General features: G+C 36.4%; 1 protein-coding gene across 1 annotated transcript in view; it reads right to left on the bottom strand.

Moving 5' to 3' along the window:
- LOC122794669 (coagulation factor XI-like) overlaps positions 1–15,651 on the bottom strand; it is a 565,810-nt gene that overhangs the window by 496,417 nt on the left and 53,742 nt on the right. Inside the window, exon 2 of the mRNA XM_044063291.1 lies at positions 1–42. This exon is cut by the window's left edge and continues 112 nt beyond it. Within this exon, the coding sequence (XP_043919226.1) occupies positions 1–42 (42 nt within the window). The remainder of the gene's footprint in view (positions 43–15,651) is intronic.

The following is a 15,651-nucleotide window of genomic DNA, read 5'->3' as shown; positions in this document are numbered from 1 at the left end:
TCTGAAGGAAATTGGTGTCCAGTTCAAACTGTGGTTCACATTCTGTACAGAAAAAAAAGTGAAGTATTTATGTATTTATGTATATTTTTCCACATGTCTGTATGCATTTATGTATATTAGTTTGGGTTAGGGAGGTATGTCTTTGTAACACTTTTTGCTGTGCTATTCATCTGTTAACTAGGTAGTTATTCATCTGGTAACTAGGTAGCTATTCATCTGTTAACTACGTAAGCCCATTAGATACAGGCATCTCTTTTGAGGGTTGGCTTGACTGACCTACTTTAGTTAAGTTTCAGACTCTTATTCTGGCTAAGCGCCTGAACAAAAGCACTGAACAGAATAAAGCAAGATACAGGATATTTAAAATAGATGCAAGTCAATAAAAAAATAATAAAATAGTACTAATTAAATGGCAATAAACCTGAGCTAGATGGGACAGACAGTCATGAAACCTCATAAGCAAAGTAGAAGAAGTAGATTTTAGTAGATCACTTAAAACCAGTCTGCATCAAGGACATCCTCAGACACATAGGTAGAAAAATAAAACAATGATCAGTCATAGACTCAAGGCACACCCATATAACCACCACCAACTGCATGATAGATGAGCTCAGGGAATAGGCAGGCCAATATCAGGATCAACAGCTCGTTAAGATAGGAATTACCCAAATTATGTAGGGCTAGGTAATCCAAAATGAGGACCTTATAAACAGCAAAAGATGAAGTTAACAAATAGGGTAGACTATGCAGAATTGTTGTAATGTGATGTTATCAAGATACCTCTATAAGTGGCCCAATTATGGAATTTTGCATTAACTGTAGGTGATTAATCACCTAACCAAGAAGCTGCAGGTACAAGGCAATGTAATGGTCCAAGGAGAAAACCAGGAATGAACCTCTACCAGTAGTCTGCAGGCATTTGTTATTTATATGTCAGATAGTCATTTGGAATCACCCAAAATATTGAACATATGACAAATTTCACAGTGGAACCACTATAGATTATATTGTGGGGCAACATTAATGCAAAGTAATTCTGTACAAACAGCCATGGCACAGTCTTGGTATTATTAATCAGTAGCCAAGTATTAACCATCCAAATGTAGATGCATTCCAAGTTAGCAGCTAGCTTTTTAAATTTAAGGAGAGGTACAGCTACCTGTGATCAGTGTAGCAATAACTCTGCAAATGTCTCTCTAGAATAACATCTCCCAAGGGAAGAATGTAAATGGAAAACAACAATGGACCCAACACAGAAGTATGTGAAAACTCATAAATCAGATGGTAAGGAGAAAAGTTATCCCTTGAAACTGCTTTTAGTTTATCCTAAGAGTTAGGAGGGAAATCAATCAAGGACAGTGCCTATGGATCTGCAGTAATGCCGCAAATAGCCTAAAAGGAGTAACTGAGGTTAGAATTGCAATCCTAACTGTTTTAAGGCAGAAAACTCTTTTATTACTTGAAAGTGTTTAAAGCAATCTCAAAGAGGACAGATATACGATCTTTCAGAGATAGACCCCGGTAAAATTTCACCAGAAAAATATATTTTTCATTTGTAACATGCCTTTACTACAATGCCATGCTTTCAAGTGGCTAAAGCTGTAGAGCCAGATTCAGAAATATGTTGCAGTGGAAGAACTAAGATTAGGACTACAGCTTTAGGTGTTTTGTAGCTGAATATGTTGTTATTACTTAAATGTTTCATAAAGATATCTTAAAGGTGGACAGAGATATAACCTTTGATAGACAAGCTGTATTGACTTTATATCATGTGCCTTTGCCATAGTCTGACATTTTGTAGTATACTGTTTTCATTCTGGGTGCCATGGTATAGTTTTCTTCAGTACACTGAGTACAAAAATGATATAAATTATTATTTTTTTAATTCTTAATGCAACAAAGGAAAATATCTATATTACCTCATTAAAAACAGCTATAACATGCTGTGACAAAAGCTCCACTGCCATGTTTTCAAACAACTAATGCTGTGATTGGAGGTGTGCTGCATTAGAAGCTCTGAGGTTACAACTGCAGTCCTGTATATTTTGTAGCTGTATATTGAGTTACAGTGACCTGAAGGTCATATAATGAACTTTTAAAAGGCAGCAGGGATATAGCTTTTTAAAATCAGATACATTAGTTCACAGTCTGACACTTTGCATCATACTTGGTTTGCATTTTGGGTACTGTAGTGATGTTCTTCTCTCTACTCTGAGTACAACAGTGGTCTAAAATACTCATTCCTGTGTCTTCAATTTATCGGAAGTAAGAAACACCAGAAAAAATATATTTCTCTGTTTTATTGCTGCGGTAGCGTTGTCGCCTCACAATAAGACTCTGTTCAGTTTGATTCTCAGCTAGAGCGTCTTCTGCGTGGAGACATGCATGAATGGTCATACCTTCGTTGAAGGTTGTGTGTCAGGGCTGCTAACTCGGCAGGTAAAAATCAGCTACCAATAATTAGCGGACCGGAGTTCCACTGTGGCGATCCCTAACCGGGAAAAACCGAAAGACACAACATTGTGATATAACTGCAATATAGTGCTTTCAAGCAGCTATAGCTGTGGTGTTAAATTCAGTGCTGTGCTTCACTTGAAGCTCTGAAACCAGCACTGAAGTTTTGGTTGTTTTTTGTGGCTAAATGTCCTTTTGTTATTACCTGAAGGTTTCACAATCACATCTAAGACATCTCAAAAATAGACTGCGCTATAACCTTTCAAAGACAGCCCTTTTCAAAGACAGCCCTTTGTGGCATTACTTGTTATGCCCTTACTGCTACCACTTGTTATTTTGAACTATACTTGGTTTTCTTTGTGTGTACTGTGGTGAAAATCTGTTTAGAATGCATTGGAGACAACAATAACAGCCTATAATACCTGTTTACTGAGTTGTCAACATCAGAATTAAAAATCATATATCTTTCTCCTCAATGCAGTAGTTGGCTTTGTCACTGGACTTGTGGCCCCCTTTAGTTTAGATGCATGGACAGTAAATGACGTTACAAGAACATACAGCTGTGCATGTGTTTTTACAGCTGGAATAACCAGATAAGTGTATTTATATCTGAGGATCATGATCAGTGATGGGAGTAATGTGTTACTGTAACATATTAAATTTTTCACTAACTACTAATATTCAGCATTACTTTTCAATATAGTGCTGCGGTGGTGGTGCTGCAGTAGCATTGTCGCCTCACAGTAAAACGTTGTCCTGTTCAATTCTCAGCTAGAGCGTCTTCTGTGTGGAGACATGCGTGAATGGGTGTACCTTCGTTGACGGTTGTGCATCAGGGCCGGCAACTCGGCACGTAAAAATCAACTGCCAATCATTAGTGGACTGGAGTTCCACTGTGGTGACCACTAAATGAGAAAAGCCGAAAGACACAACAACAACAACTTTTCAATATAATAATGCAGTAATAGTAATTAGTTACCTTTTTTAGTAACTAGTAATGCAAATGTGCATTACTTTTTGCGTTACTTTTCTGTTCACATCACGTCAAGGTAGCCCCCTTGTCACACAGACTGTTGACGTCCTCCCATTTAGCTAATGTCAAACTGTTACTTTGCCTGTGCATGCCAGGAGCCAAGTTAATTGATTGCATGTGTTGTTTTAAATATCGCACCATCCTAGCTCCAGAGGAATCATAGCATAAACCATGTGAATAAAGTAAAGCGGCTGTTTAGACTGTAAATCATTGTGAGAAAATCTAGCTTTGGACCCGTTATAAAAGCCTCCTTATTTTAAATGAAAAAAAGAGCAGTTCTATTACACAGAAGCTGGTGAACAACAAGACTCCATATCCTTGAATTAAAGTAACTCTGAAGGATAAAAGTAAGAAACAGCTTTCAGTTGTTTAAAAATATGCCCCTCCAGCCAGCAGTCTATGGACAGGACAGCTCTAGGTGAAATTCGTCACCCATCTGATTAATTATGCATGAAGCATGCCCTTCAACCCCTTTGAGGGCAGCCTAAACCATTCTGCTCCATACAAAAACTGGTCACACAGCCTGATTAATTATACAACATGATCCACGGCCCTCTTACCAACTGGGTAAGGGCGCAAACTCCTTTCTCATGCTTCACGAGTTCGCGGCACTTTTCATCAGTTAGCAGTTACATTATGTGGCTGGCTAGATAAACGGAATGAAAAAGTAATCTCTTTTGAGGAAATTCGTGGTACGTGCCTGTTAGTTTTGTTTTTTTTTTCTAAATATTTTATTGCAAATTATTAAGTATGGAAGTCCGGGTCCCTGAGTAATAACACAGATGCTTTGTTTCATGTCTTTCACAAAATGCACTCTAACACAACAACACATTTTATTTTTGTAGCTTACTAAGTTTAAAAGAGCGATATTTAAAAATCATCCCTAGTTTTGGCCGTTGCCCCACCATTATTTATTTTTGGCTTTGTCTGGATTTGTTGTGTGCAGAGGTTGAAAGGTATGGGTGTATAAAAACTGCTCTGGTTAGCTGCTTGGACATAGTACGGAAGGGTAATTCTGTAACTGCAGGAGTTTTTAGTGTATTGTTTGAGGAAACATTTAAGAAAAACATCAATGTAGTTGTCTATTACAAATTTGTGGAAAGCTTTTTATGTAATAGTACTTTGGATTAGTGTAGACATTTTTGATTTTTGTAAAGAAATGCTGCAGATCATCTTTGAACTGTTTGACTGAAGAACCTGTACATACTGGTGTTAAATCATTTGTACACTGGGGTATATTTGCTGGGAAAGAAGCTGTATGCATTTTATTAATAAATATGTTAAAGAGTAATGGTCCTAATATTAAACCTTGCGGTACACCTAATGTTTTTTCCTGAGAAGATGACAGCTCATCTGCCAAGGGTAAACAGTGTTCCATGGATAAGGAAACTTTTAAACCAATTGACCGTACTGTTTGAGGCCTGGTTCCTTGATTCTAGATAATAATATGGATATCAAATGCTTTACATAGGTCAATAAATAGGGATGCAACCATTTCACCTTGATTTCTTTTTCAAGAACATAGTATGTCAGTATTAGTAATGCTGTTTCTCTGCTGGTAAAACTTTGGTGTGTTGAGAAAAGCAATTTGTTCTCTGCTAGGTAGTTGATCAACAGTGGTGAACAGATTTTTCAAGTATTTTAGATAGAGAGTCTATAGAGCTATAGTTTCCCAGCTCAAGAGAATTTCCATCTTTATTTGCAGAAATAACATAACATTGTTTCCAGACTTTTGGGACTGTAGCTTCTTGGAGAGAGCAACTTACTAATATAGATACTGGGTATGCAATGGGATCTGCTGCTTTGAGATATTCTACAGGAATGCTCTCTGCTGCATATTTTTTCTTGTGGTAAGTGAGTAGGTAGTACCTTCTCTATGACTTAATGTTGTATTAGCCATACTGGGTTTATTAAGGATGTTAGTAGCATATATATAGAATTAATTAAACCTGCATGCTATGCTATAATTTATTTCATCTGTAAATAGCAGAGTTGTGATTTTTGACATTGCTGAATAAGTTCATTGATTGCTGACCAAAGCATTTTTGGAACTTTACTGTAGTTTTCTTGTATGGCAGTATAGTAGTTTTGCTTAACCTTTAGAATGGCAATTTTTAGTTATGTCTTACAAGTGCAGGTATTGTTGCCAATTGTATGTTTTTTTTCTAAATGCCAGTTTTTCATGCTTTGTTTTTATTATATATTTTAGCTTTTTTATATCTAGTGAAGGCCATGGTGCATGATTGCAGATCTCTTAGCTCAGTCGCACTTTGTGATGTGCATTTTTCATGTCTTCCCTTAAAAATGCTGAGCATTACAGAAAGAGTGCAGTGTACTATTTTGATCAGATTATTTGAGTGTATAGTACTGTTAGTGGTGTGGGTTTAGCACAGTGTAGATATTTATTGTGTTTTTAGGCTTGCTGCTATCACCTGATTACCACAATGTAGGCAAGCTTTCCATCATTTCATTGTATAATTTTATTTTGTGCTGAGACATAGTGCACAGTCAGTTCTTTCTTGTTTCACATTAAAGGCGCTGCATCATTTTGCAGCCATACAAGTCATATGACTAATATACCACAGGCAGATTGCTTTCTCTTGATTATGTACCATACCAAAGGCTTTGCAACACTATTATACCATTTGATTATAGGCAGTCCTGCAGAATTCACTTGATTCAAGCATTATAGACAAGGTCCCCCTATTCCAGTGTGTAACTATGTGTGATTAGAAGAGATTGCTGAATCTCCTGTGTAATGCCTAGGGTTACTTACCATCACCTGATTAATGTACTGGTTATACAACTATGGTTCTTGTCTTTGTGTGTAACTATGTGTGATTAGAAGAGATTGCTGAATCACCTGTGTAATGCCTAGGGTTACTTACCATCACCTGATTAATGTACTGGTTATACAACTACGGTTCTTGTCTTTGTGTGTAACTATGTGTGATTAGAAGAGATTGCTGAATCACCTGTGTAATGCCTAGGGTTACTTACCATCACCTGATTAATGTACTGGTTATACAATTACGGTTCTTGTCTTTGTGTGTAACTATGTGTGATAAGAAGAGATTGCTTAATCACCTATGTAATGCCTATGGTTACTTACGATCACCTGATTAATGTACTGGTTATACAATTACGGTTCTTGTCTTTGTGTGTAACTATGTGTGATAAGAAGAGATTGCTGAATCACCTGTGTAATGCCTAGGGTTACTTACCATCACCTGATTAATGTACTGGTTATACAATTATGGTTCTTGTCTTTGTGTGAAACGATGTGTGATAAGAAAAGATTGCTGAATCACCTGTGTAATGCATTCAGTTACTTACCATCACTTGATTCATGTGCTGGATATATGTTTATTGATCAGTGTAACTTACCTTCACTTGATTCATGTGCTGGATATATGTTTAATGATCAGTGTAACTTACCTTCACTTGATTCATGTGCTGGATATATGTTTAATGATCAGTGTAACTTACCTTCACTTGATTCATGTGCTGGATATATGTTTAATGATCAGTGTAACTTACCTTCACTTGATTCATGTGCTGGATATATGTTTAATGATCAGTGTAACTTATCTTCACTTGATTCATGTGCTGGATATATGTTTAATGATCAGTGTAACTTACCTTCACTTGATTCATGTGCTGGATATATGTTTAATGATCAGTGTAACTTACCTTCACTTGATTCATGTGCTGGATATATGTTTAATGATCAGTGTAACTTACCTTCACTTGATTCATGTGCTGGATATATGTTTAATGATCAGTGTAACTTACCTTCACTTGATTCATGTGCTGGATATATGTTTAATGATCAGTGTAACTTACCTTCACTTGATTCATGTGCTGGATATATGTTTAATGATCAGTGTAACTTACCTTCACTTGATTCATGTGCTGGATATATGTTTAAAGATCAGTGTACCTTACCTTCACTTGATTCATGTGCTGGATATATGTTTAATGATCAGTGTAACTTACCTTCACTTGATTCATGTGCTGGATATATGTTTAATGATCAGTGTAACTTACCTTCACTTGATTCATGTGCTGGATATATGTTTAATGATCAGTGTAACTTACCTTCACTTGATTCATGTGCTGGATATATGTTTAATGATCAGTGTAACTTACCTTCACTTGATTCATGTGCTGGATATATGTTTAATGATCAGTGTAACTTAGCTTCACTTGATTCATGTGCTGGATATATGTTTAATGATCAGTGTAACTTACCTTCACTTGATTCATGTGCTGGATATATGTTTAATGATCAGTGTAACTTACTTTTACTTGATTAATGTGCTGGATATATGTTTAATGATCAGTAACTTACCATCACTTGATTCATGTGCTGGATATATGTTTAATGATCAGTGTAACTTACCTTCACTTGATTCATGTGCTGGATATATGTTTAATGATCAGTGTAACTTACCTTCACTTGATTCATGTGCTGGATATATGTTTAATGATCAGTGTAACTTACCTTCACTTGATTAATGTGCTGGATATATGTTTAATGTTCAGTGTAACTTAGCTTCACTTGATTAATGTGCTGGATATATGTTTAATGTTCAGTGTAACTTACCTTCACTTGATTAATGTGCTGGATATATGTTTAATGATCAGTGTAACTTACCTTCACTTGATTCATGTGCTGGATATATGTTTAATAATCAGTATAACTTACCTTCACTTGATTCATGTGCTGGATATATGTTTAATGATCAGTGTAACTTACCTTCACTTGATTCATGTGCTGGATATATGTTTAATGATCAGTGTAACTTACCTTCACTTGATTCATGTGCTGGATATATGTTTAATGATCAGTGTAACTTGCCTTCACTTGATTCATGTGCTGGATATATGTTTAATGATCAGTGTAACTTACCTTCACTTGATTAATGTGCTCGATATATGTTTAATGATCAGTGTAACTTACCTTCACTTGATTAATGTGCTGGATATATGTTTAATGATCAGTGTAACTTACCTTCACTTGATTCATGTGCTGGATATATGTTTAATGATCAGTGTAACTTACCTTCACTTGATTCATGTGCTGGATATATGTTTAATGATCAGTGTAACTTACCTTCACTTGATTCATGTGCTGGATATATGTTTAATGATCAGTGTAACTTACCTTCACTTGATTCATGTGCTGGATATATGTTTACTGATCAGTGTAACTTACCTTCACTTGATTCATGTGCTGGATATATGTTTAATGATCAGTGTTACTTACCTTTACTTGATTCATGTGCTGGATATATGTTTAATGATCAGTGTAACTTACCTTCACTTGATTCATGTGCTGGATATATGTTAATGATCAGTGTAACTTACCTTCACTTTATTCATGTGCTGGATATATGTTTAATGATCAGTGTAACTTACCTTTACTAGATTCATGTGCTGGATATATGTTTAATGATCAGTGTAACTTATCTTCACTTGATTCATGTGCTGGATATATGTTTAATGATCAGTGTAACTTACCTTCACTTGATTCATGTGCTGGATATATGTTTAATGATCAGTGTAACTTACCTTCACTTGATTCATGTGCTGGATATATGTTTAATGATCAGTGTACCTTACCATCACTTGATTCATGTGCTGGATATATGTTTAATGATCAGTGTAACTTACCATCACTTGATTCATGTGCTGGATATATGTTTAATGATCAGTGTAACTTACCTTTACTTGATTCATGTGCTGGATATATGTTTAATGATCAGTGTAACTTACCTTCACTTGATTCATGTGCTGGATATATGTTTAATAATCAGTGTAACTTACCTTCACTTGATTCATGTGCTGGATATAGTTTTAATGATCAGTGTAACTTACCTTCACTTGATTCATGTGCTGGATATATGTTTAATGATCAGTGTAACTTGCCTTCACTTGATTCATGTGCTGGATATATGTTTAATGATCAGTGTAACTTACCTTCACTTGATTAATGTGCTCAATATATGTTTAATGATCAGTGTAACTTACCTTCACTTGATTAATGTGCTGGATATATGTTTCATGATCAGTGTAACTTACCTTTACTTGATTCATGTGCTGGATATATGTTTAATGATCAGTGTAACTTACCTTCACTTGATTCATGTGCTGGATATATGTTTAATGATCAGTGTAACTTACCTTCACTTGATTCATGTGCTGAATATATGTTTAATGATCAGTGTAACTTACCTTCACTTGATTCATGTGCTGGATATATGTTTACTGATCAGTGTAACTTACCTTCACTTGATTCATGTGCTGGATATATGTTTAATGATCAGTGTTACTTACCTTTACTTGATTCATGTGCTGGATATTTGTTTAATGATCAGTGTAACTTACCTTCACTTGATTCATGTGCTGGATATATGTTTAATGATCAGTGTAACTTACCTTCACTTGATTCATGTGCTGGATATATGTTTAATGATCAGTGTAACTTACCTTTACTAGATTCATGTGCTGGATATATGTTTAATGATCAGTGTAACTTACCTTCACTTGATTCATGTGCTGGATATATGTTTAATAATCAGTATAACTTACCTTCACTTGATTAATGTGCTGGATATAGGTTTAATGATCAGTGTAACTTACCTTCACTTGATTCATGTGCTGGATATATGTTTAATGATCAGTGTAACTTACCTTCACTTGATTCATGTGCTGGATATATGTTTAATGATCAGTGTAACTTACCTTCACTTGATTGATGTGCTGGATATATGTTTAATGATCAGTGTAACTTACCTTCACTTGATTCATGTGCTGGATATATGTTTAATGATCAGTGTACCTTACCTTCACTTGATTCATGTGCTGGATATATGTTTAATGATCAGTGTAACTTACCTTCACTTGATTCATGTGCTGGATATATGTTTAATGATCAGTGTAACTTACCATCACTTGATTCATGTGCTGGATATATGTTTAATGATCAGTGTAACTTACTTTTACTTGATTAATGTGCTGGATATATGTTTAATGATCAGTAACTTACCATCACTTGATTCATGTGCTGGATATATGTTTAATGATCAGTGTAACTTACCTTCACTTGATTCATGTGCTGGGTATATGTTTAATGATCAGTGTAACTTACCTTCACTTGATTAATGTGCTGGATATATGTTTAATGATCAGTGTAACTTACCTTCACTTGATTAATGTGCTGGATATATGTTTAATGATCAGTGTAACTTACCTTTACTTGATTAATGTGCTCGATATATGTTTAATGATCAGTGTAACTTACCTTCACTTGACTAATGTGCTGGATATATGTTTACTGATCAGTGTAACTTACCATCACTTGATTCATGTGCTGGATATATGTTTAATGATCAGTGTAACTATCAGTGAGTTCTGTTCCCCAGATTACCCATTCATTGAACACCACACAAATCACTTTCCTTAAAAACACAGAAATGCAATGTTTTTGCAGAAGAATTAAGTAGTAAGCAACATTAATAAGACATGGATAGTACAACTTCTGTTGCATGACAGTAGTACTGGATAGAGTTTGCCACCAGTCAGTCTTGTTAAGAATAGAAAGTGACACATTGGGCGTGCTCAGTAAGCCAGATAGTGACTATACTAAAAATTGCTGATCAGTGTCTGAACAAGTTTACCATAATTGTAGTCACTGAACTTGGAACACGTGAAAACGACTGCTAAAAAGTTCTTTTAATGTAACATCGGCAATTTAATTCTTCCAACGGCAGTGGGAACTGAATTTGTAGCTGCAAACTTCTTTGCCAGAAGCAACCTCATCATTAGTTACAGTTCTCTTTAATGTGGAAATATTCAGACAATGTTTACTTCTGCTTATTGTTGACTAATATTTGGTGGATTGTAATGACAGATCATTGACTGGCCTTTTATGGTTGAAATTTTCTGAAATGGGTAGTTTTGTCATTATTGGTTCATACATTGCTTACTGAAAGAATGTTCAAAACTACATATCTGAAACACATTCTAGCAAGTGGTGCTATATTATACAAGGAATATCATTTAATACAATCGATCAGGAAGGTGAATCAAAGAACACATACATCTATGCACGCCCCTAAAAATGTGTGCAAGGAGCCTATGGTTTGAAAGCAGCCCAAAGGTAAATGTAATCCTCTACTGGCTAGATGAATTTTCTTTGAATGTGAGTTTTAATGCCATTTCAATGAATGTGACTTTCAAGTGCAGAGAAGTTATCTGGTCATGTTAAGTCTATTTTCATTGTGAGGCTGTATTGTTTGTTTAGCAAATGGCTATCAGTGTTTGTGCTATTTTAGTTCAACATCTGTAATAATCATTGTAGTAAGAAAGCTGTATGCACACTGACAAGTTTGAAATAGCCAAGTAATGGAACACTGGAATGGCTGGGTAGGAAGCTGCTTTGGGAAGGTAGGGGGTTGCCGCAGGAAGGGCTGATCTAGGGGGATTCAGATGCTGATTGGCAGTAATTGTGGTATATGAACCAATCAAAAGTTGTGTAGTGGAGCCAATACTGTTCAAAGCAGAACTGTGGGTTCATTTATGGTCGAATGCAGAGCGTTCCGCATAATCTGGAACACTTGTCTTTGGACAGACAGACAGGTACTATGATTGGAAAAATCCCCATAAAAGGTATATTTTATTTTGTGAAGGAGAGGGGCAGCAAACTCAAAGACTGCAGCGGGTGGCACAAACTCTGTTGTGTGTGGAATATACTTAGATTCATAGATTATTACTAGGCTAATTGCCCTTGCAAGCCATTTTAAGCCTAGCCCAATTATCCCTTGTGAGACTCGAACCCTGCACCTTGTGTTTGTAAGGCAAACACCTTAACCATTAGGCCATCCTCCCACCACTTAGTTATTTAAAACAACAAAGTCCAGCAGAAAAGCCATTTAAAGAATGATTGAGTTGTCTTTTTACTCCCCCCTGGTGACAGGCAGTTGAATTCCTCCATTGCATGTCTTGAAGGAAGTAAATGGCCATGGTGATTTGAAGTGGTACAATAAAGATGACTTTTACTATGTATGGCCATCTCTGATCTGCTTTACTGGTAATATAGTTGTTGTAATGTATATTGTGTTAATTAAATATCATACATTTCTTAGGGCAAAAGAATTTGGTTATATGTAGACATATTTTTGAAACTGAGGCTATAGGCAGAGCAAGTAAGTAATGGGTTTGCCCCCTTTTCAAATGCCCGAAGAGGGACTTTTTTGTAGAAAATGTTTTTGCAGGAGAGACCATACACATGGCCAGTGCAAAGGACAGGGCTTCACTTATTTTTCTAGCAGAACAGTTTCCTCTTGAGGCATTTCAGTTGTTTATACTGCTCTATGGACTATTTAGGTGTTTCAGATACAAAATCAGTGTTTTATTCAGCTATTAAAGAAAACTTAGAAAATTCATTCACTGTAGGTTCATGTTTATATATAAAAAAAGTTCTATACAGTTAACTTTTTCTTTTTTTTTTTTGTATTTCTGGCAATCCCTTTATTTTAAGCTTCAGCCAATCAGAGCCACATTTTGAAAGAAGTTATAAAATAAAACATTTGCAATAAATAGATATTCCACGCACATCCATTTATTTTTCTGCTTAGTGCTTTCACTCAGAGATGGAAAGTAGAAATTAATTTGAATGATCTGTTTACACAGAATTCTTTGTCCTAATTACAAATGATGGAAAAAACAGTGATGTGAAATGTAAGCTATGTCCACCGACAAAGAAGATCTATAGAACTTCAGCATACAGTATGACAAATTTAAAAAAAGCATCTTCAGACATCACATCCTATCTCACTTGGAAAGCTAACTAGTTTGAAAAGGAAAGCAGTTGATTCCGGGCCTGATAAGTCGGACAAGAAATCATGAACACAGCCGTCTATTGCAGCATTCATTGGTTTTGGTCATGTCACACAGTCCAAGGTGGATAGTTTGATCATTGACTTTGTAGTAAATGACATCTGGAGCATTTCTCCCCTGGCCTCCGCTGAAAACAGGCTCTGTGGAACCTAGTCGGACTTTCCCGGTCAACAAATGATAAATAAAATAAAATAAATAAATAAAAATGACATGCAGGGTTTCAGCGTTGTTGAGCAGCCATCCTTCATCAATCTTGTAACTGGCCTGCAGCCAGGAAAGGTGATCATGAGCAGGAAAACTCTTGTCGAACAGGTGGAGAAACAGTTCAGTGATATGAAGGAGAATCTGATGGAAACTTTAGCAAGTGTTTCAACTGTTTGCACCACAGCTGACATTTGGACCCATCAGAATCATAGTTTCTTTAGCATCACCGTACACTGGATCAACTGTGACAAACTTCAACAAAAATCAGCTGCTTTGTCATGCTGCAGAATACAGGGGAGGCACACATATGATCTCATAGCATCAACTCCTGAAAGCATTCACATCAAGTACAAGATAGATCCAAAGGTGTGTGCAACAATTACTGACAATGGCAGCAATTTTGCAAAGGCTTTCAATATCTTTGCAGAATGTGAGAGATCTCAGACTACAAGCATTCTGTCCCAAGATGAGGATGACAATGGTGATGGTGAAGTGATTTACAAACAGTGTGACAGCTGTGCTGAGTCAGTCAGGACAAAGTGAGAGCACCTATTCACTGCCTCCCCATCCGAGATGTGCAGCACATACATTGAATCTAGTTGCTGTGCATGATGCTGAATCTGCTTGTGATGATGCACAATATAAAAAGATCATGTGAAGCACCATGGCCAAATGCTATGCTGCTTGGAAGAAGGCTAGTCAAAGCACCCAAGCTGCTGAGGTGGTTCGCGATAAGTGTGATCTGGCATTGATGGTTCCCAATGTGATGCAATGGAATTCCACGCTCTATGCGATGGAGAGAATTCACCGCATTTCAACTCAGAGTGAAGGCTTGCTGAATGAGAAATGTGAACAGGTTAGAATTGCCATCTTCAAGCCTGCTGAAATTACCTTTGTTGCTGAGTTTGTGCAAGCAATGCAGCCCCTGGCAATGGATCTGGACATCCTGCAGTCAGAGCTGAAATGCTTCATGGGAATCCTGATCCCCACCATTATGTGCTTGAAAAACAAGTTGTCCAAAGTCAGGCTGTCTGTGAAGCTCATTGTGCTACTAGTCGATGCTCTTCTTAAAGGCATTGAGGCTTGGTTCAATCACCTTCTGGAGCGAGAAGAGCTCATTCTGGCTAGCATAGTACATCCGCAGTTCCATTTGCTTCTTCAACTTCAAAGAGTCGACAGCAACCAGTGTCAGCATATCTTCTCAGATGGAAATGTATCTGGCTGACCCTTCCAGAGAAAATTTCTTCTTTCAACAGTTATCCTATAGTTAAGAAGACATTTCTGAACACTAATACACCTCTGCCATCTAGTGCACCTGTTGAACTTCTGTTCAGTCTTGGTAGACAAGTGCTGACTGCAAGAAGAAGTAGACTCACCAAAGAACACTTTGAAAAGTTGCTCCTTCTTCGAACAAATAAAAATGTGTAGTAATTGTTTAGTTATTGTGATGTGAATAGCTATACTTGAAAAAGGAAGCCGACAAGATGATAAACTTCAGCAGATGCACCAATTCCAGACACAGTGATGCTGATAAACTGCAAGTTAAAATTTTATTTTATGCTCAACAATAATAGACTTTTTGTCAGTGTCCCACACCAAGTTCATCAGAAAAACAAACAACACATTCCAGCTTACACCTTAATAAAAAGCTCATAGATCACATGACTACTTTGCAATTAAGCCAATACATTCACAACACCTGCTCAAACCCTTCCCTGAGGACTCAACCTTACGGAACAAGCAGTAAAAGGAATATCCATACTTTTGTAAGTCATGCTGAAATAGATCAAAAATAGATGAAGAAATCAAAATGGATGCAATCTACAAAAATAAATACAATAAAATTACCTAACCAAACTTCTTAATTTTAAAATACAAGAAATGGATAGCATTCCATTTATGCCTGGATAATGATAAGCTTCTAGTTTTAGCTGCCAAATTAATTCCTTTTGTTCTAAAAGTAACGTATCTGGACCCCCCCCCCCTATTGGAAGGAACTACCTGATCAATGACTGAAAAAGTAAATTCATGACCCGGGTATTCCTTAACATGCC

This window comes from Protopterus annectens, chromosome 2.part1 (assembly GCF_019279795.1).
Source record: "Protopterus annectens isolate FY-2018-M chromosome 2.part1, PAN1.0, whole genome shotgun sequence".
Taxonomy (NCBI): domain Eukaryota; kingdom Metazoa; phylum Chordata; order Ceratodontiformes; family Protopteridae; genus Protopterus; species Protopterus annectens.
This window is presented reverse-complemented; position numbering and strand designations above follow the sequence as displayed.